This window comes from Desmodus rotundus, chromosome 2, assembly GCF_022682495.2.
Source record: "Desmodus rotundus isolate HL8 chromosome 2, HLdesRot8A.1, whole genome shotgun sequence".
NCBI lineage: Eukaryota > Metazoa > Chordata > Mammalia > Chiroptera > Phyllostomidae > Desmodus > Desmodus rotundus.
The window spans coordinates 204803075-204828878 of NC_071388.1; the positions used below are offsets into that span (position 1 = coordinate 204803075).

The following is a 25804-nucleotide window of genomic DNA, read 5'->3' on the forward strand; positions in this document are numbered from 1 at the left end:
TATTATAACAGGAAATGGGATCGTTCAGACGTTGTGGGGATGAGATTGCTGTAGCTTGAGGTCCCAGCCAGGAGCCCCAGCAGACAAGATTGGGAAAGAGCCTTTGAGGCTGTTTGGAAAGGGCTGGAGTGCGGGGCCGGGAGTTTGGACTCGGCGCTGCAGACAGCAGGGAACGTTGCTTGCCATTGCGGTTGTTTTTAAGGGAGGTGAAATGCAAATGGCATCAAAGTAACCATTTTAAAGTGAACGACCCATGGCCTTTAGTACGTTCACTTCCTGCACATTTTCGAGGCTCCAGAATAAAAGGCCATACCCACATAATAATAATTTAAAGTTAGTTTCATAAAAAATTACCTTTTATTCCCCATGCCCCTCTGGGAAAAGCATATGTGTTAAACTTAAATCCCCCAAGGCAAAAACTGGGTGTTGGGGGGTGATATTCTTTTTTCTGTTTTTAAAAAAATCTGTTGTTATTTAAAGCCCTGGGACTGGGGGGTGGGGGTGGGGAGGGCGTTACAACCACGTGAGCATCCCCTCCTACCCCACAAGGCAGGCCGGCTGGGAGTGCTCACTGGGGGGCAGAGTGACGTCAGGCCGGGTGCTGTGGCCGGACCCCTTCTGGGAGGATGGCCACTCTGCTCGCAACAGTTTCGCCTGTTTACTTTCTTTCTCGTTTTCCTCTTTTATTTTTGGCTTTTCAGCCAAAGTGAGAGATGAATATGCTTTTCAAAAGCATTCACACAACCCAGAAGTACAGAGTAGAAAGGGAAAGCCTGCCCTCCTGCCCTCACCGGCCCGCCCCCGCTCCCAGGGCGAATCTCCATTTCTTGTGCATTTACAGAGACGTGAGCCTGTACGAATATGCTCATTTTAAAAAATAAGTGGGATGAGCCGTAGGTCCGTAGGTCCATAGGTACGTAGTGCCCTGCAATTTCCTCCCTTCCCACAGTGACCTGCCTTTCAGGTCTTTCCGAGTCAAGTCACGTTCCTCTGTGCTTTCCTGGGGGTGGGGGGGCAGGAAGGCCATTCTATTTCGTTTTTGAATTGAGATGTAATCGACACATAAGGTACTGGTGTTAAGTGTACAACGTGACGATTTGCTACATGGACCTCTGGCGAAATGACCAGCACAGTAAGTCTGGGTAACATCCAGCCCCACACCGTCACGCATATGTTGTTCTCGTGATGAGAACTTTTAAGACCTGCTCTTTTAGCGACTTCCAAATATACAACATTGTAAACTATAGATTTTTAACGGTCATGTTTTAACTTTGTGCTTAACTGTCATACAAGCAGTTCGCCATTCTGCTCAGGTGGACATTCAGACAATTTCCCCTTTTTCCCCCTGGTTACTACAGTAAGCAAGGTTTGTGTGTGCCTCTGCTGTCCTCCAGATGAACTGTTACTAGGCTGCAGGGATGCAGGTTTTCACTGCAGACACAGTCCCACCACCCCACCCAAGCCCCTCCAATGGCTCGTCACCCACCTGGTGTCCCTTGCCATCCACCACGTCCCCACATCAGCTCCTTACCGGACATGATCGGTGTCTGTGATTTTCACCCAATGGGGTGAAACACAGGAGCCTAGTATTTTTTGCTGCATCCCCCTTGGTAGACTAGAGGATGAGCATCTTGTCATACGTGCATTGGCCATTTGTATTGCTTTACCTGTGAATTGACTATTTACATTCTTTGTCAGTTGGTTTCCCCTTTTAAAAATCTGATTTTTTTAAAAAGCTCCTTATATGTTTTGCCTATTAATTTTTTGGTTACTTATGCTATAAATATTTCCTCCCAGTCTGTCACTTTTAAAAAGATTTGTTTATGGTTCATGTGTCATGTGGAAGTTTACAACTTTTCTATAATCAGGTGTTTTTATTTATGGATGCTGGGTTTTATGAGTCTCTCATCTCAATGTTATTTATCCAGGGAAAATATCCTTTTTCCTGGCCATGCCATATATTCAACATTGAACAGTCCATCCTTTTCCTATTGATTCAAAATGCCATCATACCGCATGCTCACTTCCCACATAGTCCCGATCCGATTTTGGACGATTCTGTTCCACTGACCGGAGACCCTTCCTTGCTCCAGTTCCTCCCCGTTGCCTGCCTAGGGCATCACCGTGTCTGTTCCCACCCAGCAGACCTGACCCTGTTTGTTTGTTGTTCTCTTTATTCCTCAGTGGCTCCCACGCATTCTCTCTTCCGGGTGAATTTTATAATCAGTTTGTAAAGTGCCCTGAAAATTACAGTTGGAATCTTTTTTAAGATTTTATTTATTTATTTTTAGAGAGAAGGGAAGGGAGAGATAAAGAGAGGGAGAGAAACATCGATGTGAGAGGGAAACATCCGTTGGCAGCCCCTCACATGCACTCCGACTGGGAATCGACCCACAACCCAGGCATGTGCCCTGACCAGGAATCAAAACAGCGACCTCTGGCTTTGCGGGATGATGGCCAACCCACTGAGCCACACCGGTCAGGGCTACAGTGGAGTTTTTGTTATGGAGTTTATGGATTAATTAGAAGACCACTCCTATCCTTATGGCACCGAGCCCTACAGTATTGGAGAATATGGCATTGCTCTCAACTATTGAGGCTTTCTTTTGTATGTCTTAAGTTTTCTTCATATCGTTTTGCTTCTAAATTTTTATTTATTGATTTTTAAAGAGAGAAGGGGGTGAAGAGAGAGAGAGACATCAATATGTTGTTCACTTATTTATGCCTTCATTGGCTATTCTTGTATGCACCCTGACCAGGGATCGAACCTGCAACCTTGGAGCAGGGGGACGGCGCTCTAACCCACTGAGCGGCCCAGCCAGGGCTCCGTATAATTCTTGCATCCTCCCTGTTCCTGGGTGTGGAGCACTTTCAGCGACTTTGGCAAAGAGAGTTCACCACGATCCCTAATCGGCTAGCATTGGTGTCTAGGAAAGTCACGGTTTTCTGAGGTGCTCCTACCTGTCTTTCTGAGTTATCGCACGGGTTCTCATCGTTTCTTTAATGTATTCTGGCTTCTCTAGGGAAATGGCCTTGTGGTCTGCAAATAATGATAGATTTGTTTCTTCTTGATACGACTGATTTGGGGAGAGGTGGGTTGGGTGTTGGTTTCTTCGGCGCCAGCTGGGACCATGGTGCTGTGATGCGGTCCGTGGCGCTGGCGCTCGCTGTCGTGTTTCTGATGCTGGGGATGCTTCTACTCTGCGAGGCGGATGCACAGCCAAAGCAAGGAGTGAAATGAGTGCGGCAGGAGGCGTGCATCAGCCAAACAGTGACCTCCCTGGAACAGCGGAGTGGCTCGGCTGCCAAGAGGCCCGGTTGAGGAGAGCCAGGGACGGGGCCTTCTTTCCAAGCTAGCCAATAGCTCCAGGTGGTTGAGCCCTGTTTCACTTTGGCTCTCTCTGTCTGTCGCACTGCGTATTTGAGATGCCCCTAGCTTGTGGCACCCACACACTGGTGAGCCCACCTCCTGGATCCTAAGCTGAGTCACAGATGTGAGAGGGAGAACCCATCAGCGCCAGAAACCTACATCCAGGCAGCGTGGCGTGTTCTCATCCCAGCCCGTGTTTGGCCATGTGGTTCCCAGCAAAAATCACAGGTGAATATCACAAAAACGCTTTATTGAAATCTTTGTATTTTATAACAAAGATCACAAACGTGTAGCCCTTGTGTTGGATTTGGTGTTCTGGTTGCCTGACATGTTTTTTTTTTTTAATTATGAACCAGTTAAAAGCATTCCTTAAAATTCAGAGATTTTACGTAATATTCTGAGTTTTCAGCTGCCCTGGAAAATCTGAACATCTGGTAACCTATGTGACCCCATGGTGATGTGACAGAGTTGAGTGGGAGCCTCCTCGTTTCAATGAGGCATTTGTCTTCCATGTGCCACAGTCCCCGCCTCCCCCTATAGGCTGCCTCGCTCCCATCTCATTCCACTGGTTTACATCAGCTGCCTGGCCTCTGTAGGCAACTGAGCTGTAATCTCAATCACGTGCCACAAACAATCCAATTCGCCAGGCTAGCAAACATACATTGACCTTCTACTATGTAAATAAAATTTTTTAAAACACACACAGAAAACAGGTTCACCTGACTTGGTCTGGGCCCAGTGAGCTCCTGCTGGTTCCTAGGATGGTTATTTGCTTCGCACATCTGACAAACCACACTCAGGAACCTGATCTAGAATCCTGCCTGGGTGGGCACGATGCTTGCTAACCTGTAAACTGCAGAAGGACCAGTGTACCCATTGTGAAAACCACAGCTCCCCTGGCGCCCTCAGCCAGCCGGCCCCCTCCCTCTCCGCCCTTCGCCCAGTCGTGAGCACCCCACAGCTGAGCTCCCTCACCCAGACTTCTCCTCCCCGGGGATGAGGCTGGGATCCTTAGAGCAGGTGTAGGCATTCCCCTTCGCTGTCCGGGGTTTTGGTCCCGTGGGAGCAGTGCCTTCATCACTTCCTCCAAGCAGCAGGAACCTGCCATCGGTGACTCTCGGTTCCTCTGCAGGGCACGTGTTTACCAGAAGCCGCCCGTCCACTGTTGGAAACCTGAACTGCACCTCTCTCCCCTGGAGGTCGAGGGGGACCCCTGCTGGGGAGCTGGGCCACTCGCCTTTGTCACACTACCTTGCCAACCAGAACCCTTGGCTCTCGTCCCTTTTCAGCTTCTCGTGGTCTCGGACAATGCCCCCTGCCCATGACGGCAGGCTGGAAGCTTCCCATTTCAATCTAGGATTTTGTTATCTCTAAGTGAAAAAGTGTTTTTCCTGACTGAACAGCAACCCCTCCACATTCCCCGCAATGAATCATTAACCATCTTGCGTCGACAGAATTTTTTCCTGACCGGTGTTGCTTCCAGAGACTGGGGCCATGCAGAGAGAAAGGCGTGGGAACGGGAGCAGGCCTGTAGGGACTGGAGGGACGACTGTGCCCGGGTGGCACGTGTTTTGACAACCAGCTCCCTAGGGAAGAGAACAAGGCCTGATGTGCTGTGGTTGCCACTTTCTGTGGTGTAAATACTCTCGCCATGGCCCCACCATGGCAGCCAAGAACCAGCACTTGGGGTTCCAGAAAAGTCGGGTTTGGGGCCAGTGCAGGTTGGCAGAAGCTGGCATGAGCCAGCAGCAGCAGCAGCTCCCACTGGGCGGGGAGTTATAAACTCACAAGTGCTGTTGCCCTGGAGGGGGGGCCTGCGGGCGCGGGGACTGTAGGTGTCTTTGTTAGAGACGCTGGCGGCTCCTTAGCAGTCAGGCAGATTAATAATCTCTTCTGTTTGATTTAGAGAACTTTAGATCCCCAAACCCTTCCTTGTAAGTTGTTTCAATTCTGTTTTTCCCATTCCTTTTATCATATTTGGATTTTTTTCACAGAGGATTTTTTTCATATCTGACTCTTCTACCTAATTTTCCACTCCTCTGAGCATCAATGTTTTTAATCTGAAAAAATAAGAGTTGATAATACATTGGCATACTCAACACACGGCAGGCAGGTGCTCCGTGATGGCAGTGACCCTTCCTGACTGAGACCCATGCCCTGGACTTGAATGAGCTCATTTAAACTCTCAGCGGAGCTGGTCTTAGAATCTGTGTTCATGGACAAGGAAATTGGCTTAGCCTGAGCGTGTCCAATACCATACTCCAGGGGCACCTCTCTTTGGTGGTGGAGCTAAGATTGGAATTTGTAGCTGACATGGGCTTTTAAAAAGTTAGTTGCAAGCACCAAAAAATCTGAGATGTTATCTGAGAATCTGGCTTCTTACCTTCCCTTGAATATTCTGAAATTCTGACAATTCTGGGCCTGTGTTACCCCATGGGGATAAAACTGGAACTAAGTGGAAGCTGACCCCTTTAAAGGGACATTTCTCCAATGCGCCACAGTCCCCACCTCTCCCTAGTGTCTCACACCCTGCCTCATACCAGGCTTCAGATGTTGTGCTCATATTTATGGATGTCTCTGCTTTCTAACTAAATGTTACTTCCCCTTGCCCAGCCTTTCCTCCACTCTTGACCAAGGAAGAAACGGAGACACTGAAGATTTTGGTAATTCAGGTCAAATCAGACAGGTCCGAACAAAGGGAAGAACCCATCTTCTGCAGCTGGGCCACATGCGCAAAACCACGTGCATTCTCACCACAAAGCGAGGTCTTTACAGACGGGTGTACCCCTCTGACCCGCAGTGTGCTTGCATGGCCTTCCCTGTAACAGGCAGCCGGTTGAGTGATGTCTTTTTATCAGAATATGTTCTTTTAAAATCCTTATTATTATTTTGTGTACCTGCATTTTTAATCCACTGAAGTGAGTTCATGGCTTTCATTCTATTTTCTACTTTCTTCATCAAAGGATCTTTTAAAGATCCTTCCATGTTGCTGCGTACACATCGAGTCTTTGCTCCTGGATGCTGCACAACACCTAGTACACCTTGAGCACACCGCACCTGCCCACTGTCTTACCTGTCCACAGTCCAGTCACGGGCACCCAGTCTCCCTCCGGACCTCTGCCACCACACATTTGTGATGACCATCCATGCAGACGGCCCGATGAGGCCCAGGCCCAGGGGCGAAGCTGCTGGGTCAGAGGATGAATTGTGTCTGATTGCACAGCAGAATGAGTCCACTTGTCTGCACGCCCGGGATTCTTTATAAAACACAAACATTAAGGGAGGAATGGAAGGACAGAGGGCTTTTAGATATATAATATCCATTACTAAAGAAGGTCCTTTGGATGGAGTTCAAAATAGGCGCTTGCCTCGTACCACGGCGCCAGAACACAGGCGGAGAGTTGGAGGGCGGCCTCCTTCAGAGTCCGGGGGCACAGAACCAACAGTGAAGGACCCGGAGTCCTGCAGCTGCTGCGTCCAGGGCAAGATGTCTGGCCCTTCTGAGCCTCAGTTTCCTTATCTGTGAAATGGGAGGCCCAGTCTAAACTTAGGTCAGGTTGTTTGGATACTCAGAGAATATTCGTCCTTTCATCCTTTCCTTCTCAACATGTGGGTAAATGCATGATGCACGTCGTCACCTAAATGCGGGTTTTGTGTGTGTCCAGTCTCATTTAGGGCTTCTGGTATCCCCTCTCTCTGGCTCAGGGACTCACTGGGCCAGAGGCTTATGAGCTGAGGGTGGGGTTAGAACTGGTCTGTGCAGAAGTGGAGGCAGGACGTGGGCTGACCTCAGGGCAGGGGGTTGGGGAGGGACGGAGCAGGGACAGGTGGTAGTGGTCCTTCTGTGTAGCCATGTGTGGGGAGGGAGACAGAGAGGAAGCTCAGGACTTCAAGCCTGATCAAATCTGATCAATTTCTCCATAAATTGGGGGTTCCCGATTCTTTGCTATTGGTGGAGGGCCTGGTTTCAGGGCCTGTGGGTGAATCCTTGGAACAGCTGTTGAGGGAAGCTCGAGGTGCACAAGTGAAAGGATTGATTGGGGAATTGAACATCACAGGTCAAGTTCTTCCAGAAGCAGACCCTGGACTTGGGTACCAGTAATTCACTAAAGAAAGGTTTCCAGGACAACCAGTCACAGAGAGAGGGGCACAGGGTAGGGACGGGGAGAGAGGTCAAGCAAATGTGCCTTTTCTCTAGTGAAGTCTCAGAGCCAGCCTGATGCTCCAAGGAGCCCCATAGTGTGACTGTACCTTAGGAACAGTCCTGCATCGAGGCAAAGAGCTGGGTTTTTGCACCTACACTCCAGGCACGAGTGGGCTACCTGGCTGGGCCCAGGGAACACAGAGCTCCCCAGTTTCTCCTGGGTCTCCTTATGAATGCGGTTGCTCCAGTGCCCAAGGGAGTCACCCCAGGTTACAGGTCGAAGCCTTTAGCAGCAAAGCACAGAGCCCCCGGAAGAGGGAGGATTGGGACCACAGGGCCGTAGAGGGATCTAGAGGAACTGGGCGTGACACCAACAGCATTCCATATAAGGACCTAACTGTAACCACACACATTAACACCCACACTTCGTAGGAGCTGCTCCCTCTGCCTGCCGTGGTATTTCCCTCTGCCCAACTGCCACCATCCCTTGCATCTCAGCTTAACTGTTGTCTCCTTGGCGAAGAATCCCCTGACCCACCAGGTGAAGTCCCTGGTATAATAACCTCCAAGGCCTAGTCTTCCCTCCACAGCCTCTGTACCGGGTAATTCTTTCCTTCACTGCGTACGGTCTCATTTCTTGTTTCTCTGCTAGACCGTGGGCAAGGCCTGCGTCTGTGTGGGCTGTGTGGGTCCCTGCTGAGTCCCTGTGGCTGAGCCCCGGGTTGCGGCACGTGGTGGGAGGTTAGTACCAGTAACTGCGTGGGGGGCGCCTGCTGGCTTGATGAGCCCCTGGCTCTGGTTTCCTCCAGCCCTGCTCAGGTGTAGAAGGTGGACGGAGGAGCTGGTCCTAGGTCACAGCTTTGACAGGCAGGGCCAGGGAGTGGAGGGTGCCATGGGGACAGGATCTCCCGGGGCCACAGTGGGGTTCGGGCTTGTCAGAAAGATGACAGGGCCCAGAGGGGCCTGCAGGCCTACGCAGAGATAGAAGAAGAGCAGCCTCTACGAGACTAAAGAGTGGACATGCTGGGAGTGAGGACACGGACCTTGAAGCTTTGTCCCTTGTGGCAAGTCGTGGTGATAAAACAAGTTGTAGGCACTGGACAAGTTACCTGATCTCTTGAAGCTTCAGCTTGCTCTCGGGTGAATGGAGATAATTATGTCATGAAGTTGCAGTAGAGGAAGACTCAGGAAAAGTCCATTCTTCCCTTGAGATTTGTGTTTGTCAGTGTTTGCTGTGTAACAAGCACACAAAAGTCTCAGGAGTTTACAACAAGTGTTCGTTTTCTTCTCCTGGGTCTGCAGGTCAGCTGTGGCTGGCTGATCTGGGCTGGGCTCTTCCAGACCCCAGGTTTCCAGTCAAGTCCATGTCTACTCCTTGTGCCTTAATTCTTGGACTGCACTGAGGGGCCAGAGGGTCCCGGGGCAGGTCACAGGGGCCCAGGAGGGGCCAGCAGAAACCACAATGCCCACTAAGCCAGGAGTTTAGAACTGGCACTTTCGTGCACATCACATTGGTCAAAGCAAGTCGCACGGCCAAGCCCATCATCAGGGCCACAAAGATGTGAATTCTTCACACTTGAGGGCAAGATGTCGCAAGGTGCCACCATGACTGTGTGGCTGCATATTCCCGAGCAGGGTGGACCCACACTGCCACAGCCTCCTCCCTCCTCTCTGGGCTCCTGTGCGTGCAGGCTCTTGGGGAAAGTACGGGAACCTTTTCCATAGTCAGCTGACAACCTCACTCTTCTGCTGGGTGGGCTGCATAGATTCTAGCTGTCCGCTGTGACTCCTCACTAAGCTTCCATCCTCTCCCGGGTCTTCCCTGTGGGCTAGAGGCCCCCAGGTGAGGGTTCCGCTGTCTAAACACCCAGACCTTGGGCTGGCAGCCAGGCATGGTCATGCCCTGCCCCCTGGCAATGACGGTGTGATGCCACCAGCAACCCCGATAAGCCTCTCAGCCTGTCATTTCAGTACCAGCCCGAGGTGTGAGTTTCCCAGCCTCCAGCCTGCTGCTCCTTTGATGTCAGAGGTTCAAAGCCCTTCATAAACTGCTCAGTCTTTGAGGAAAGCTCAGGACTCACTCCCACCGCGCAGGTATCGGGGAGTGAAAGGCAAAGATTTGGGGCTTCACCAGCTCAGCATCCCCAGGGATCCCTGCTGACAGGTGATAAAGAGAACAAGCCTGTGGGAGTCGGCCTGGCGTCCAGGTTTCCCCAGTGGAGAGTGCAGTCAGCAGGGCTGCTGGGGCTGCCCGCTCTGTTGAGGGCTGGTGGGGGTGAGGTGGGGCTAGGAAGGGGCTTTAGCTCTGAGACTCTGGGAAGGATATGGATTTAGAAATGAGTACAAAGCCCATGCCAAGCTGTTCTGGGAAGTCTGCCCAAAATAGGCAAGCGAGAAGCTGAAGAACTGTGTTTCTGGAAGTGGGGGCTGCGGGGGGACACGGTTGGTGGGAGACCCCAGCCTGCTGGCAGAGTGTAAGACAGAGCCCACCCCGCCAGTGCCAGGCCCACCAGACCAGGGTGGAAGGGGCCCCACAGGCAGCTGGCAGGGGGCTCAGAGATGGCCCCTGGTGACAGCTGGCAGGCGGGGCGCTGGGCAGGCTCAGCAATTCCCACTTCCCTTCATCTAAGTCCCACGCCTCCTCCCAGAGCCACTGCATCGCTCCCTTGTGCACAAGCAAGGCTCTGAGTGAGCCTGGTGTCCTCTCTTACCCTCGTCAAGCCCCCAGACGTGTGGTTTTGGGGACCCTGCCCTGGGGCAGGCCAGCAGAGACAGGATGGTGCCCACAGACAACAAATGCCAGCCTCTCCACGGTCACCGCCGGCCCCCACAGCTCAGAGGGCTGGCTGCCTCCCAGGAAATGAGCTTCTCCCATGTGCCCGGTTTCACACAGCCCCGCTGCCCCCTGAGCCGCTGGGGGCCTGAGTCTTTGGGAGGATCTCTAACCACCTGGCTCCATCCGAGCTGGTGGCTGCCGTGCCCGGTGCCCCTCCTCCTGTCTGGCTGGAAAGTCCTGGGTCCCCACCCACATCCTCTTTCTTGTCTTGAAACATCCCCTGAGTTTCTGCTCTTCTAGCAATGTCCCTGGCCACCCAGGCCAGTTGCTCTATGTCATGAGACTCAGTTTCCTCAGCTGTGCACTGGGGCTCTCGCACTCACCAGTGATATTAGATGTAATTCAGATTAGATTACATACCTAGCAGAACTGGCCAGGTTCCAGTTTCTTCCATCTGGGGCATGGGGTCCCCAGCGGGGAAGAGCAGAGATGCTCCAGGAGACCCCTGAAAGGGACCCTCCCCCTGCCCCAGCATGGTACACAGCAAGAGCTGAGTTCTTGCCACCATGACCTGTCTTGTGTCCTGAGGGATGGATTCACAGGACCAGTCACTGCTTCAGAACAAGGTCTGAGTAACAGTGGAGGCCCCGTCCCCTGCCCCTGGACAGGCCTCCTTCCCCACCCCATCCTCTGCCTGCCAAATGCCAATCACAGCTCCCATCCCTTGGCCAGTGAACCTGCAACACCAGGCCACTTACCAGACAGGGCAACTCCAGCGCCCTGCAGCCTGGCTGCCAGAGAACGGCCCCTTCCAAAGGTCGCAGGAATAGTTCTGGGACATCCTGGGAGACCCTGCTGTGTGCCCTCCACTGGCAGGCCAGCTGCAGGAGCCACACAGAGCGTCATTCTTTTCTCCTTTGTCACCTGCTGCTGGTGCGGGGTGTGGCAGGCAGGACCCTGGAAGAAACTTCATGCTGCCCCTGTGCACCATGAGAGCACCAGGGTCCCTGTCCCTGTCCCTGCCTGGGGCTCTGTACCAGGCACCAAAAGCCCTGTCCACCAGTCTGCCAGGTTCTGCTCCCCCAAAGTCCATGCCCTTGGTCTCCATCTGTCTCTCTTTCACCCCAGAGCCTACATGAAGCTCAGGGGTCCTGGAAGAGAACAGAAACTATGTCAACATCTACCCCAGTCCCCCCTGGCCACGGCCACCCTCCCAGGCTCTCCCTTCCCCTAGTCACAAAGCAAAGCCTGCCCTCTCACCTCTGCAGGAGCCCAGCCCCGCCTCGCCAATGCCCGGGGGCACCCGGCTTCCTCCCCAGCTCCAGCGATCACAGCGGGTGCTGCCCCAGAGTGCTCACATCCACCCAGGGGCTGCGCCCACCTTATGGCTGTTGTGGGGCTGCGGGTGCCCCCTCACTCTGCAACAGTCTTTCTGTTCTCCATACACCAGTGTTGTTGCGGTGGCCAGCAAAGATGTTTCCAGGGCGTTATTTTTGTACAGAAACCTCCAGAAGGCCATAGACCAGGAACACTTGTGCAATTAGAAAAACAAAACCTGATGCTTTTACACAAGATGCCTATGAAACCCCTCTCCCCTCTGGGCACACGTGTGTGCACTCACACACATTCACTCAATGAGCTCGGCTTCATGAGCTAACGTTTTAAAAACCCTTTTTATTACAATGTACAGCTCAGAAAAGTGTTTACCCATAACCACCATGCAGATTAAGACCTGCCTGTCTTTTTCTTTCTAACTCTTTATCTTGGGAAGCATTTCAGAATTACAGAACACTTTCAAAACCGACACAAAGAACTCCTGCATCCCTCCCCGCACGGCCCCCAGGCCACAAGTTACTAATGCACCAACCGTGTCGCTCCCTTGGTCACACACAGCGTTACTCTTTGTTTGTGTGTGACTTATGGGGGAGCTAGTCGCTGACAATGCCCCACTCTCCCCAGATATTTCAGTGCGTCTCTCCTAAACGGTAAGTAGTCTTTCCTACACACCACCATCAAAACCGACCACCAAAATCAGAACATTACCACTGATGACACAGCGTCATCCCACCCCTGGGCCATGTCCACATTTCTGCAGTCGCCCTGATAACACCCTCCGTAGCAGTATAGAAGCGCGTGACATGGGCCGGCGGAAGTAGCACCCCTGAGGGTGGCTGGTCGGGGACGTGAATGTCTGGCACGAGAGGGACAGCGATTTGAACATTTCACCTAAAACGTCCTGTGGTGTGCGTGAGTGCGATATTGCTGTGCTCCCGAATTACATGCCTGTGATTTTGTAACAGAAGCTTTGGTATAGATTAGCAGCTCATTAAAAAGGGGCATTGTTTGTGCCGGGCTCTGTATTTGTATATTGTATGTGACCTCCTCCCTCCGGCCCCAAAGTTCAAGCCAGGGTTGCGCATCATATGTAACGGTCACGTCCCTTAGCGGGGATCAGCTCTTTGCCTTTCCTGCCCTTAGCGCATTTGAAAAGAATAGGCTGGTACATTTGTAGACCGCCCCTCGATCTGGGGCTTCCAGGGCTTTCTGCAGGACCGTGCGGACACCCCGTCCGCTCAGACTGTCTCTCCGTCAGTTCCAGCATCTCCAGCGTCTGTGGGCGCCTGCCTGAGCCAGTCGTTACTGTGACGGTTGCCGGCGGTGACTACTGCCGTCACTCCGTGACAGTTGCTGCTGGCGTTCCCTGTGAGGAGGAGTCTGCCTTGCCGCTTACCGACATCAGTGTAGGCTCGTGAGTCTGTGTGTTATTCAGTGGATTGTAATTATTTTTACTATTCATGTGGATGCTCAGATTGTGCCAGATGGTCCTTTCAACTGTCCTGGCTGCTGTCTCCTGGCTCCTGTATCCTTTTCACACGTCCTCATCGTTTTGGGGCATTTCCTTACTTTCCGGGGCAACAGGTGCTCCAGATCCACGTTATCCCTTTCCTGCCCGGGCCCTGGAATCAGCCGCGTCTCCAAGGAGGCTGGTTCTTTTGGCGGAGCGTGGTGTTTAGGTGTGCTCCCCACTGCGGCTGGGCCGTGGCAGACAGAGCTGGGAGGCGTGTACGCAGGCGCACACACTCTCACTCACATCAGTGTTACCCACAGAGAGTAAAAACCAGAGTTTGCTCTGGAGCTTCCCCTGCCACCCCGACTCTGCAGACACTTCATTGTGGCCAAAGTCCTTTCTCTGACCCCAAGAAACCTGTGGCTCCAAGGGTTTTATCGTTGGTCCAGTCTCCCACCCTGCTGCTCCACGGCCGGCCGCTGGCTGCTAAGGCCCCCACTGCCTCCTGCCCCAGCCATACCCTCTGCCTGCTGACCCCATCCTTGGCGCCAGCCCCACAGCCCCATGAGCCCTGGTCACTTACGGTAGAGCAGGGGAAGGAAGCAAACCAATAAGTGTCTTTTAAAGAAAAAGAGAAGAAGGGAAGGGGAAGAGCTGGTTCTAAGGAGGCATTCTGGGGTCCATTCTAGGTCACATGGCTGAAGAGGGATTTCTGGATCTGAGGTGGCCTTCCTGCCACCATCACTTATCAAAGTCAGAGGCCTGGAATCCCCCTCCCTGGCTCTCTGTCACTCACTGCCCCACCCTGGGGCATCAGCACTCCTGGCCGGCTGCTCTAATTCCAGCTCCATCCTGGCCCCTCTCCCTCCACTGTGCTTCCCCAACTCAAGCCCCAGAGTGGGGTTTCCAGGGGCCCCAGTGTCCACCTAAGTCACTCAGCACAAAATCCAAACTCTCCAAGGTCCAAGAGGCCCGTGCCCGTCTCCCGGTGCCTCCCTTCCTCACTCAGGTTGGGGTCTGCAATTCTAAGGAAGCAGTTAGGGGGAGAGGAGGTAGTGAAGGATTGAGAACAGTTCTGAGGGCAGAAGAAAAACCAAGGAAAGCATTCAGGAGCTGGTGGAGGTGGGGGAGGGGTGGGCAGGGCCAGGTGGGTCCCAGGGACAGCCCGAGTTGGCTGACCTCTGAGCTGGGGAGAGGCTCCCGGGCCTCAGCCCAGAGCCCTCCTCGGGAGCCCAGGCTGGGCTGTGTCTGCTCCATCAATGTGGCGCCTCGGCCGGGGTGGGTGGCCTGGGCCTGGGGGCTCCGACACCTCTCCTAGCTCCACGGAGAAACAGAAAAGAATGACACGGGCCACCCCACAACCGTCCCTGCCGCTCTCTTCACTGCCACCACAAGGCATTGCCGCCTGCTTCAGACCTTTCCGGTGACTTTCTCATTGAACATGGATAAAGTGCTTTGCTACAGTGGGTTAATGAGGAGGGATTTTCCCTCACTCCTTAATACTTGCCCGTCATTTAAAAAATGTCCACGCTGCTTGTACATGCTTTTTAATGTGAAGTGAAGGCGGCAGAACCTTGCGGCGGGCGGTGGGGTGGGAGGGGTGCTGTGCAGGGCTCCTCAGCTCTTCCTGCACGCCCCTGCCGCTTCCTCCTGCAAGGAGCTGCTTTCGGTTCCCATTTAGGGATGGCAGACGGTACTGTAGTTAAAATTGCCCCCTGGGAAACTTCAGCCTGCCCTGTGGCCTTGTGCTCCAGACTCCATGCCCCACTCCCCCGCCTTTGCAGGGTGTCTGAAAGTCACAGTCCTGAGAACTGTTTCTAGAAACTCCACTGCTCAGAGTGCACAGCCCCGGGCCTCCGACAGACTGGTCATTCAGCTGCCCTTTGCCCTAAAGATCCCGGAGGTGGTCTCTTCTCGCCCCCTGGGACTGGAGGTGGCCCTCACCCCTTGCTCTGTGCCTGGGTCAGCTCAGGAGCCAAGCAGTAAGGAGAAGGGGCCCCTCCCTGCAGGGCCCACCTTGGACGTCCACGTCTCTGCCTCCTACAGCTTGTCCGCTGCAAGGGCTGTTCCCGGCAGTGTGCCCGTGAGCCTCCCCAGCGGAGGGCCTGCCGGTACCCCTGCAAGGGGCTCGGGGGACTAGACGAGGTTGGGCCGAGCGAGGTCCCTTTCCTTCCAGGGTTCGTGAGCTTGTGGGGATGCAGACACACGCCGGGCTGGGTGGGTGCAGTCTGCAGGGCCTCCTTGGAAACCACCATGCTGGAAAGTGTCTGGAACCTTCCATAGACCTGGAGATTTTAACGGGAGGCAGGGGAAGAGATGGGTATTTTGTCTCACAACCTGAACTAACCCGCCACGTTGTTCTCTGCCTGACTTCCGGTGACCAACATAAGTTCACGTCCATTTGGCAGATCTCCTGAACCCCGAAGGGGCGTCTGCTCTGTGCTAGCACATTGTAAGTTGTGAACAGGCGGCTTAACTAGGAAAGGCCGCTCTTCGCTTGTCTGGAGTCACACTGTCCGCTACGCGCTCCAGGCACCTGCTGGGGACGAGGGGTTTGTCCCGGGCTGGGAGAGCCGTCCCAGAGCCGTGGTCGCTGCCCAGGGAGCAGGTACCTGCCCCTGGGCTGGACTCATGTTCTCGGCAAATGGCTGTTTCAGGGTTTCCTTTTCTGTTTCAAAATCACTTGATAAATCTCTTCAGGAAGCCAGCGGCCGAGGAATGAGGAACAAAGTGCAGGCTTTGACTTCCTAAGGGTCAAGGGCAGCCCCCTCCCTGGGAGCATGCGTGGTCTCCCTCCTGGTTTATGCACAGGCGGCACTTGCAGAACAAACAGGTCCCCTTCCAAGGGCGTGATGGGCTTTCTAGCTGGGCTGGGCCGTTGGAGGCACAGCCAGGTGAGGAGAGGAAGGTGCCCCAGCTCTCGGCGGGCGGGGACACCACAGGTCCCACCGGGCAGTCATGTCCAGTTCCCGCGCCTCCCTTTCCCCTGGGGTCTGTCGCATGGTTGCTAGCTCTGATGTGTGTCACCCCCCTTATTGACAACCCTACACCCCATCCACTAAATCCTCCCCCAGCTCCCTGGTTTAACTTGACACCTGCTTCTTCCCAAGACCTGACCCTTGATATACATGGCAACCTTCTTTTCAGGCGTGTTGCATTTTAAATTATTGAAAAGGCACAGCCTCTGGGCTATGGTCAGGGGGAGAGAAAGGGGTGCTTGCCTGCTCCCTCTCCTCCCCCACAGTTTCTCTGCAACCCCAGTGCCTGACCTACGTAGAGACCCCCGACCACCTCCCCTGATCCCAGACACAGCAAGTCCACCCAACCACTGACTGCAGAGCACCTCTGACTGCCGGGTGCTGCGGCACCCTCGGGGTGCAGCAGACTACAGGTGCAGTCAGGTGGATTTGTACTTGACCACACCCCCTCCCCGCCAGACCCCCGTGTTCCCACCAGCCCGAGGTCAATGCACTGTCTACCACCCAAAGGCCCCAACTCCCGACTCTCAGCTTGGACGTGGCAGGGCTGGGTCGGCCGCACCCGGTGCAGGTGCCCTGCGAGCAGACCGCCTGTCCAGACCACACTCCTCCCTGCACCTCACCCCCCAGGTCCCTGTTCAGGCCCGCTCAGGAGCGTCTGCAGTCCTGACTGCTCTGACCTGTTTCTCTTCCTGTCCTCTTCGAGAATGCGCCTTGCACACAGGTTCCCAAAGGAGTTCCTGGGAGCCCCTTCAAGTCTTAGTGCCCGGCGCAAAGACTACTGGGGAACCTCCGGGGAGCAGTTCCTCCAAGGAGACCCTACCCCTGGCCTGGGTGGCTCCCTGCTTCCACCATGCCCGGGCGTCTCGCTGGGCGTCTCCATGTCTGTGTCCGTGTGTCTGCGGCTGATGCTGTTTGGTAGCATCCATGTTGGCTTCCCTGCAGCCAATAAAGTCACATGTCTCAGCACCTGCCGCCAGGATTCCCATACCTGACTCTCTCAGACTCCCATCCCCAGACGTCCCACAGCTGGGGCCCTTTCCTAGACCCGCACATGAGTCATCCCCGTTGGGCCTTCTCTGATGTCTTCAAATCCTTTTCCCATATGCCCAATGGCTTGTCACCTCTGGCTGAGCATTCGACAGGGTGACACTTTTATCACTCTGCTTTCGCCGAATCAGGTTTGTTGATCTTGAGTCATTTCAAATGATTTTTGTCATTCCGCTCACTTTTGGTTTTGAACCCATGGACCGCCTGGCTGCACCTGCTCAGGTATTTCTGGTTCAGTAGTGCCTGGAAGAGGTTGCTTAACGTGGGCTCTGCGAAAACAAGGGAGATTATTTTTTTAAATGTTCTTAAGGACCTTTTTGTTAAACTCTACAAGTTAACTGAGTAGCTTAAGCCACACACTCAGGCACACACATACCCGCCCTCACGCACAGGCTTACACACATGTGCTGTGCACGTGAACACACAAGGACACTTGGGGGAAAACAGAGGCCGCACGGGAAGCCCTGGGTCAAGCTGAGGGGCTGGGGTGGGTTCTTGTTGAAGGCGAAAGTACCCTCGCTACAACCTGGGGTTAGCTGCCAGGAGCAAGGGCTCAGGGACAGGACCAAGTGCTGGTCTGCCCCCAGATGTCTGGGTCTGCCCCAGTCTGGGTCAGCCTGCCTCATCTGCTCTCCTGAGGCCACTGACCTGTAGCCCTGAGACCAGGCAAGGACACCAGACCGTCCTGCCACATCAGGCCCAGCTGTGCCGGAGCAGAAGGTACCTGCCCCGAAGGGGACTGAGTCCAGACGGCCCAGCCACACTCAGCCTTAGACCCTGGGATGCCCCAGTCTGGGTGGGCTTCCCGCCCTCTACCCTCTTTGCCCTTTGGCCCCCTTTTCCACGTGTAGTGGGCAAGATGGTGGCTGGCAGCCTGCAGGGGAGAGTTGGACCCCCTGACCTCCAACTCCAAAGATGGCACTTTCTCAACTCATTAAAAAAAATTTTTTGTTTATTGATTTTGAAAGAGAGAGAGAGACATCAATTTGTTGTTCCACCTATTTATACATCATCAGTTGACTGTGGTATGTGCCCTGACCGGGGATTGAACCCACGACTTTGGTGCATTGGGACAACACTCTAACCAACTCAGCTGCCTGGCCAGCACCTCTCAGCACATTTAAAAGTCACATGACTGCCGTTGCCCAGATGGTGGTTATGATAACAGGGGTGAATCACGGGCACAGAGAGTTAGGACTGGGGGCATTGCGCTCCCACGAGGCCAAGGAAGTCCCACCCTGAAGAGGGTGCCTCTTGGGTGCTCATCCCTGTGTCCACTAACAGCCTGACTGGTCCCTTGCTCCTGTCCAGCTGCCCCAGGCCCACTGTCTCCCCCTGGAGCCTGGCTGCATCTTCCTCCTCCACCCAAGACTGCCGCCCTGCTTAGCATCTTTTTGGCTGAATCAGGGACACCCTGCCTCCCTGTGTCTCCCTTTGTCCTCTGTGCCAGTGGGCAGATGACAGTGCCATTCCTTGAGACAGGGAAGGCCAGTCAGTGGCAGGGCAGGGTACTGGACCCACCGGAGGGGAGAGAGGGCGCTGGGACCCGTCAAGTTAGGAGCAGCAGGGCACAGCACTGATGCGAAGGTAAATCTCCTGGTGGTTCTCGTGTCCTCCCTGCTGCCTGACAACCCGGGGGGGGGGGAGGGGCGGGGGGGGGGGGAGCCAATGGGGCGGGGACTCAGAGCCCTGGGGCCTCGGGCAGGATGAGACCCTGGGTGGGGGGTCTCCTCCAAATAGAGCTTCTCCAGGAGGGGCTGGCTGCCCAGGGACCTCTTGGAACTTCCTGCTAAAGTCACAGAACCAGAAGAATAACCGGCCCCAGGGAATTATCAATTATCTCCAGGCTCCTCTGTCACCCGCAACAGAGATACAAATCAGGGAAGCTTCTTGTGCTGACTCATTTTCTGAGCTTTGATAAGACAGAATTGTAGCAAATGAAAAAATACATAAAATAAAAGCAAAACAATTGCTAGGATAGACTTATCCTGTATTTAAAAATAAGTGGGTTTTTTTTGAAGGGGCTGTCTACCCCCACCACACACACACACACACACACACACACACACAGAGTCTAGAAAAACATTCTGAGTTATTGAAAATAGGCGTCTCAATGTTGTGGGATGACAGGAGATTTTTTTTTTTTAATTCTGTATTTTCTAGTTTTGCCCTAATGAAAATATGTTACTTGTATTAAAAATACATTTTTTTAACTGAAAGAAAAAAAACCTTTCAAACTGTCCTGCTTGTGCCTCTTGCAGACTGGCTCTCAGAGGCTGCTGGTTACAGGATGTAAGGTGTGGGCATGGCAGGCTGACCTGCCCAGTGCGTTTTCTGGACATGGTCACTCCCTCGGCCCCCTGGGTCTCTGCTGCAGGTGGCCTCTGCAGTTGGGTGACGTCCCTGCCCATCCAACCCTGCCTCTGTCCGGGGTTCTGTCCACAGGCGTCTGAAGGTGTCCCCATGAGGTTCTTCACCAAGCTGGACCAGCTCATCGAGTTTTACAAGAAGGAGAATATGGGCCTGGTGACCCACCTGCAGTACCCAGTGCCACTGGAGGAGGAGGACCCCGGGGACGAGCCGGAGGAGGAGACAGGTAGGCAGGGGCAGAGGGCAGGCAGCTGCCTGCGGTGGGAGGTGCTTTGGGGACCCTGGTCTTTAAGCAGCACATGGTGAAGAGGCCCTGGGGGGTCTCTCTCACAACAGGTAGACTAGGTGGGTCTGATGCCCAGAGGGAGCGAGCGTGACACAGGGGTTAAGTAAGGGCAGAGCCCTGGAGTCAGATGGACCCGAGCTGGCCATCCTGCTCCTCAGCGTCTTAGTTGAGTGGCCTTGGTGAATCACTTAACCTCTCTGACCCGCAGACTTCTCTTAAAGAGACAGTAAAAACACCATCTCCCTCTCAGGGTGTCATCAAACGAGTCAATAGATACGAGCCCAGAGCCTAGTGTACACAGTAAGCGCTCAATCAATGCAGCTGCCATCATTGTCAGAATAATTAGCTGCATTTCACTGGGAAGAGAGGGAAGGAGCAGGAAATTCTTGCAGCTAACTAGAAGGGTGAGAAAGGAGTTTCTTTATATCCTCATTAAAAGAAAATGAAAGGGCCCTGGCTGGTGTGGCTCAGTGGATTGAGTGCCGGCCTACGAACTGAAAGCCTGCTGGTTTGATTCCCAGTCACGGCACAGGCCTGGGTTGCGGGCCATATCTCCAGTAGGGGGCACACAAGAGGCAATCACACATTGATGTTTCTCTCCCTCTCTTCCCCTCTGCCTAAAAAGAAATAAATAAAATCTTAAAAAAGGAAAAAAGGAAAAGGTACAGACCCTAAAAAAGTCCTGTGTGAGGAGGCCCCCCTGGGTAAGCCATGGAGGGACATCATGGACCAACAGAACAGGACCCTGTGGGGCAGATGGTGTAGGCGAGAGCTTGTGGGGCAGGTGGGCACCCCCTGCGGGAGCTCTTCTTTGCCCTTAAAAGTTCTCTTCCTAAAGCCCTAAAGCCCGAGACACAGAATTGAGCCCTTCCGTTGAGGAGGTCAGGACTCCCCCTAAACACTCCAGGGCCTGGAAACAGCCTGGTTCCCAGGGTCGCCTCTGAGGGGGTACAGATTACAGCAGAGACAGTGGTGTGGGGGGCAGGGGGTAGCCCTGGCCTGTGTCCCCACCTGACCCAGCCCTGTGTCGGGCATCCCGTTCATCCTGCTCCCTTGGCTGGTGTATGGGCCACAGCCCTTCCTCCACCCTTCCTGGTCACCTGTGAGCAGGCACCTCATCAGCTCAGTGGAGAGGCCTGGGGCCAGGCAGAGGGCTTCCAAAGGACCGCAGCTCCTGGGGTTGAGAGGGACCCAGGGAAGCCATGTCTCCCTCCAGCTATGAAAGAGCCACAGCTGACACGTACGTGTGTGAGTCCAGGGTCACTCACCAGGGCTGTGCCACAGCCACACATTCCCCAGTTGTCCCCAGGAGGCCAGTCTTAGCTCAGCTTTGATGCTGAGAGGCCGTCCTGCAGAGATGTCCTCCCCACACTCGGTCCTCACCGGCCATATGGCCCCAGCCCAGCTTTTCCGCTGCTCTGCGGCTGGCCACTGGACAGCACTTCTGTAAGGGCCAGAAAGAGAAAGCAGCCTGCTGACTGCAGGCTTGGCTTCCCCACATGAAGCTCAGGTGTTCTCAAGGCACTGCTGTCCCCGTCCCCGTGGGGCTCACAGCAGACGCCACCACCTCAACAAGCAAAGAGCCCCACCAGGAAAGAAAGTGAAGGGCTGAGCCTTTAAAGGGGTAGCTCACGGCCAAGGCCATGGGCGGCCATTTGGTGCGGGAAGAGGCTCAGGCAGGAGGTCCTGGACCCTCGGGGCTCAGGACCCTGGTGCATTTGTGGTGCATGGAGGATGGAAGTTCTCCTAAAGTTGAACAGGCAGGAATTTTACTTCCCAGGCCAGCTTCAAGTCCTCTGTCCTAGTTCAGTTCTCTTGGTGAAGGAAGACCACTCCATTTCTTTTGTCTCTGAGGGCCTGGGGAGGGGGTGTGAGCAGGGGAGAAGGAGGGCAGAGGCTGGAGTGAAAGCAGAAAAAGGGGAGCAAGGTAGGAGAGGGGCAGGCTGTGTGTCCGGGCCTGCCTGCTTCCTGCCCTGCTCCTCCTGTTCCGTGACCTGGGCCCCTCTCTGCCTGGTCCAGGCCCCCCACTGTGGCCCTGAAACCAGGCTGTCCTGCTGAGCTGCCTAGGGCTGCTGGCTCTACCAGTCCACGGCCAGCTGCTCTGACTGGCACGGACGTCAGACCCAAACGTCAGGTGTTTGCAGAGTGCCTCCATGGGACACACTGTGCTAGGCCCCCTGGGCCAAAGACCACTGAGATGAGGTCCCTGGCCTCAGTAGGCCCCCTCCTCGTCAGGGAGGCAAGAGGGCGTGGGGGCAGATGGGGTCTGTAGCTGGGTGCGGAGGCCTGGACCTCGAGTGTGGGGCGGGGTCACTGCACAGAGGACCCAGGTGGCCCTCTCTGTAGGCGAGTGACCCAGAGAGAAGCTCACGCTTACCCACATGGCACCCCTGCTCTTGTCTTGAGTAGAAGGTGTCCCATGTCCTCCTGAGCTGCCGCCGAGAAACATCCCTCTATCCGCTGGGCCATGTGAGGCCAAGGAGGTCCCTCTCTTGATCGAGAACCCAAGAGCCACCGAGGTCAGCCGGCCAAGCCTCTCCGAGACGTTGTTTCAGCGGCTTCAGAGCATGGACACCAGCGGGTGAGTGCCGACCGGGTGGGTCCCCTCAGACGCCACCCCAGGGCCGCAGCACCCAGGCAGCACCCTCGGGGCTCACTCCTGGAGGTGCCCCTTCCACCCAGGACAGGTTGCTCTGGAGCCCACCTGCCACCTGATGGGGCACTCGAGGGAACCCAGCTCACCCTGCAGCTCCACTGCACGGGCTCCCGATGGCCCCGCTCGGAGGCTCTGCCCCTGCCAGGCTCCACTGTGGCAGGAGCTGCTTCTGGAATGACGTGTATCCCTCTCCTGCCCGTGGCATGGTCCTGCCCGTGGCAGGGGCCTGTGCTGTGATTCCCTTCCCAGGGCTCACTGCAGGCAGCTCTTCTCCCATCACCCTCCCTCTAGAACCGCCCCATCTACTGAGTCAGACGGCCCAGGCGGGGGAGCTGCCTGCCCTGCTGCCCGGACTGGCCACACAGCCCTTTCCTGCTCTGGGCTCTGCTCAAATGGGGCCACCTTCCTTGTCACCAGTAAATAGGTCAGAGCAATGGCTTCTTGTGCAGCAGGGACTGTGAGGTCCGCACAGCACGGCCCTCTGCCTTGGCGATGGGAGGTGGGAGGTGCATCCATTCTAATATTTTAAGTCTTCCTTGCTCGGATGCAGGGTCCCCAGCACCTGGCTCCTGCTGGTCCAGGTTGACAGGGTCCAGCAGCTTTTTTGCTACACGGTCCGTTTCTATCTTAGGTCCAGGACTTGCGAATCAGAGGCCCCGACTTCAAGACAGGCCAGGGGGGCCTGACCTGTGTGGCTCAGTTGGCTGGGAACCGTTCTGCATAAGACAAAAGTCACTGGTTGGATTCCCAGTCAGGGCACGTGCCTGGGTTGAAGGTTCGGTCCCTGGTCGGAGTGTGTGTGAGAGGCAACTGATCGATGTTTCTCTCTCACATGGATGTTTCTCTCCCTTATTCCCCCTCCCTCTCTCTGTCTCTAAAAATAAATAAATAAAATCTAAAAAAAAAAAAAAGGCCAGGAAACTCCATGAGAGGAACTTGCCCCGGTGCCCAGTACCCAGTAACTTCCGTGCACTAATAATTTAGAAACATTTTTGTTTCTTTGTGAGAAAAAGGCCCCCCAAATGGCAGGCTGCGGCAGCATCTCCAACTTGGAACATCAGTTTGAGGGCCGCTCACCCACCACCTGATCTGGCAAAATACAGAGGAAACGCCTCTAGGTTGCTAAGATGCCTGGTGCTTTACATCTCCACTCCGGCACATCCTCTGAGTCTCCCCCAGGCCCACCTGGCTGTGTTCCCCGCACACTCTGAGTTTCCTGTGCTGTTTATCCATTGGCTAAGTATCCAGTGCTTTGACTCTGCCGATACATTGTCCTGATTATCCTGATGTACGTATCTGAATAGCGTACGCTTGTGGAACTACTCTCTGCAGAGCCCTTAGCTTGTTTCCTGGAGTCTGCCTTTCGCTCCAGCTTTGGAGTGCAGTAACCTCCTGGGGGGGCAGGCAGGGAGCCCTGTGGTGTCAGCACCTCCCAGTCCTCGGGACTCTCCCACACCTCCTGACTGTCTCCTCTCCTGTCCCTCCTCTCTGGGGACAGGTGTTCTCGTGGGCCCAGGGCCCAGTGGGGTGGGACGGTGCCTGCAGCCAGGCCCCTGTGCAGCGTCTTTGAGAGGCGTGGGGGGCGGCTGAGGGCGTGTGAGCAGGACAGTCCTTCCTGCTTGCTGTGTCAGCTGACATAGCTTCCTGAGACTTCTGCTCAGTGTTGGGGACGAGTGAATGGCGGAGGGTGGAGGGACCATGGTGGCACAGCCCTGCCCTCTGTTCTCTTCTGGGTCGTGAAAATCTGAGTCTCTTCCTTGTGTGCCGCAGTCAGTCTGTTTTGCTTGTGAAATAGCTTAGCCCACAGAAGACTAGCCTTAGGTTCTTCTCGACGGTAAGGCCACCCGCCCAGTCTTTTGTGCCAGTTCGTTAGATTGAATCGGCGGGGTCATGGCGAACACAAGATGCTGAGTCAAGTTAGCTTCTGAACAGCGGGCTCTACGCCTCAGGACAGCACTTTTCTGCCACAGGCATTTGAACAAACGTAACTCCCGATAACGAGGATTCGCGGTCTCAAGTTATGCCAGTGCTCACTGGGTGGTTCCTATATGTATCTTAATACTGCAGGGGAGATTTCGTCCCTTTTAGTAAGGCAGACTTCGGCAGAAACTGCACTTTTACGATGCTGAGACTCAGAATAAGTATAGATTAAACGTAAATGTTATGACAACCAGTATGTAGTTGGTTGCTGACTTCTCAAAGTAGAGGAGCCAGAATTCGTTCCTTTCTAATCTTGAGAGCAACAGCTTTTCATACGTTCAAGGACCCCAACAAACAAAGAAACAAACAAGAAACCCCAGCCTGTGCCCGCCAGTCTCAACCTGATTATCTGCCGAGGCTGGAGCACAGACTTTTCAGGCTTGTGATGAGTTTTTTCACACAGGTAAATGAACACCCTTGAACCTCAGTTTGCTTCTTTGTGAAGTAGGAATAATGCCGCCTGCCTCATGACAATGGTCTGGGGAGAAAAGGAGTGTTACGTGCTTAGGAGGAAATATTTGCTGTGATTAATTTTATTATTAGAGGAACCAAGATTCAAAAATTTCCTAGAAAAAAAAGTGCTGGGACACAGAATGTTGAGGTGTGATCAGACCCAGGGGACAGCCTGGGCTGCCCTCGGCGGGGCCATCGTGTGAGGTGCGCGGGTCCGACCTGCAGTCCATCAACAGGCTGGACCAGACCCAAGGAGTGGGAAGGCCAAGGGCAGGGCACCAGGGCCGTCACCGCCACATCCCCAGCCCCCATCTCATCACAGAGGCTTCCTTCTCCACGGAGCCCAGACAACTCGAAACTCTGACATAGGGCTGCAGGTGGCCTCTGGCTGTGACCTTGCAGTTGGCACATGAGCCAGAATCATGTGCCATCCGCTGATGAGAGCCTCCCTCAACCCGCAGATCCCGTGTTTAGAAACAGGTGAGGCAGGGTCAGAGCTCACGGGACATTTGCCCAGCCTTTATGGGTGGGACCCTTTAATCTTGCTGTGACCCGCTTCTCACCCTCTGGTGGGACCCAGGGAACCAGAATGCAGGTGCGCCGACATTCCCCTGAAGGACCTCGTCTCAGCAGGAGACCCTGAGAATGCGGGTTTCTTCTCCTTACTTTTGGTGTTTGTGGCCAAAGGAACGGGCCAAGCATGTTTTCGTTTCTGTCTCTAGGCTTCCAGAAGAGCATCTTAAAGCCATCCAGGACTACGTGAGCACTCAGCTCTCCCTGGACGCCGAGTTTGTGAAGACCGGCTCCAGCAGCCTCCCTCACCTGAGGAAACTGACAGTGTTCTTGTGCAAGGAGGTGTATGGGTAAGGGGCCCGCGGGGCGGGGCGGGGCCGGGCACGGGAACGGGCTCTGCAGGGTGGCCCAGTGCACCCCCTGTGGCTGCTGAAACCCCG

General features: G+C 54.6%; 1 protein-coding gene and 1 long non-coding RNA gene across 3 annotated transcripts in view; one reads left to right on the forward strand and one right to left on the reverse strand.

Annotated features, from left to right (window-relative positions):
• The window catches only part of INPP5D (inositol polyphosphate-5-phosphatase D), a 104541-nt gene that overhangs the window by 23106 nt on the left and 55631 nt on the right, over positions 1 to 25804 (forward strand). Inside the window, exons 3-5 of the mRNA XM_045198336.3 lie at positions 19552 to 19702; positions 22172 to 22343; positions 25574 to 25714. Coding sequence (XP_045054271.2) covers positions 19552 to 19702; positions 22172 to 22343; positions 25574 to 25714 — 464 coding nt within the window. The remainder of the gene's footprint in view (positions 1 to 19551; positions 19703 to 22171; positions 22344 to 25573; positions 25715 to 25804) is intronic.
• On the reverse strand, positions 11769 to 22710 carry LOC123480128 (uncharacterized). Of its 2 annotated transcripts, XR_006656007.3 has the most exons (4): positions 22505 to 22710; positions 22140 to 22320; positions 21031 to 21619; positions 11769 to 17375 (listed from the first exon to the last, which is right to left on the reverse strand). It is a non-coding gene; the product is annotated as an uncharacterized lncRNA (long non-coding RNA). The 2 variants fall into 2 exon arrangements; XR_006656006.3 differs by lacking the exon at positions 11769 to 17375 and having other exon boundaries at positions 19712 to 21619; positions 22505 to 22704.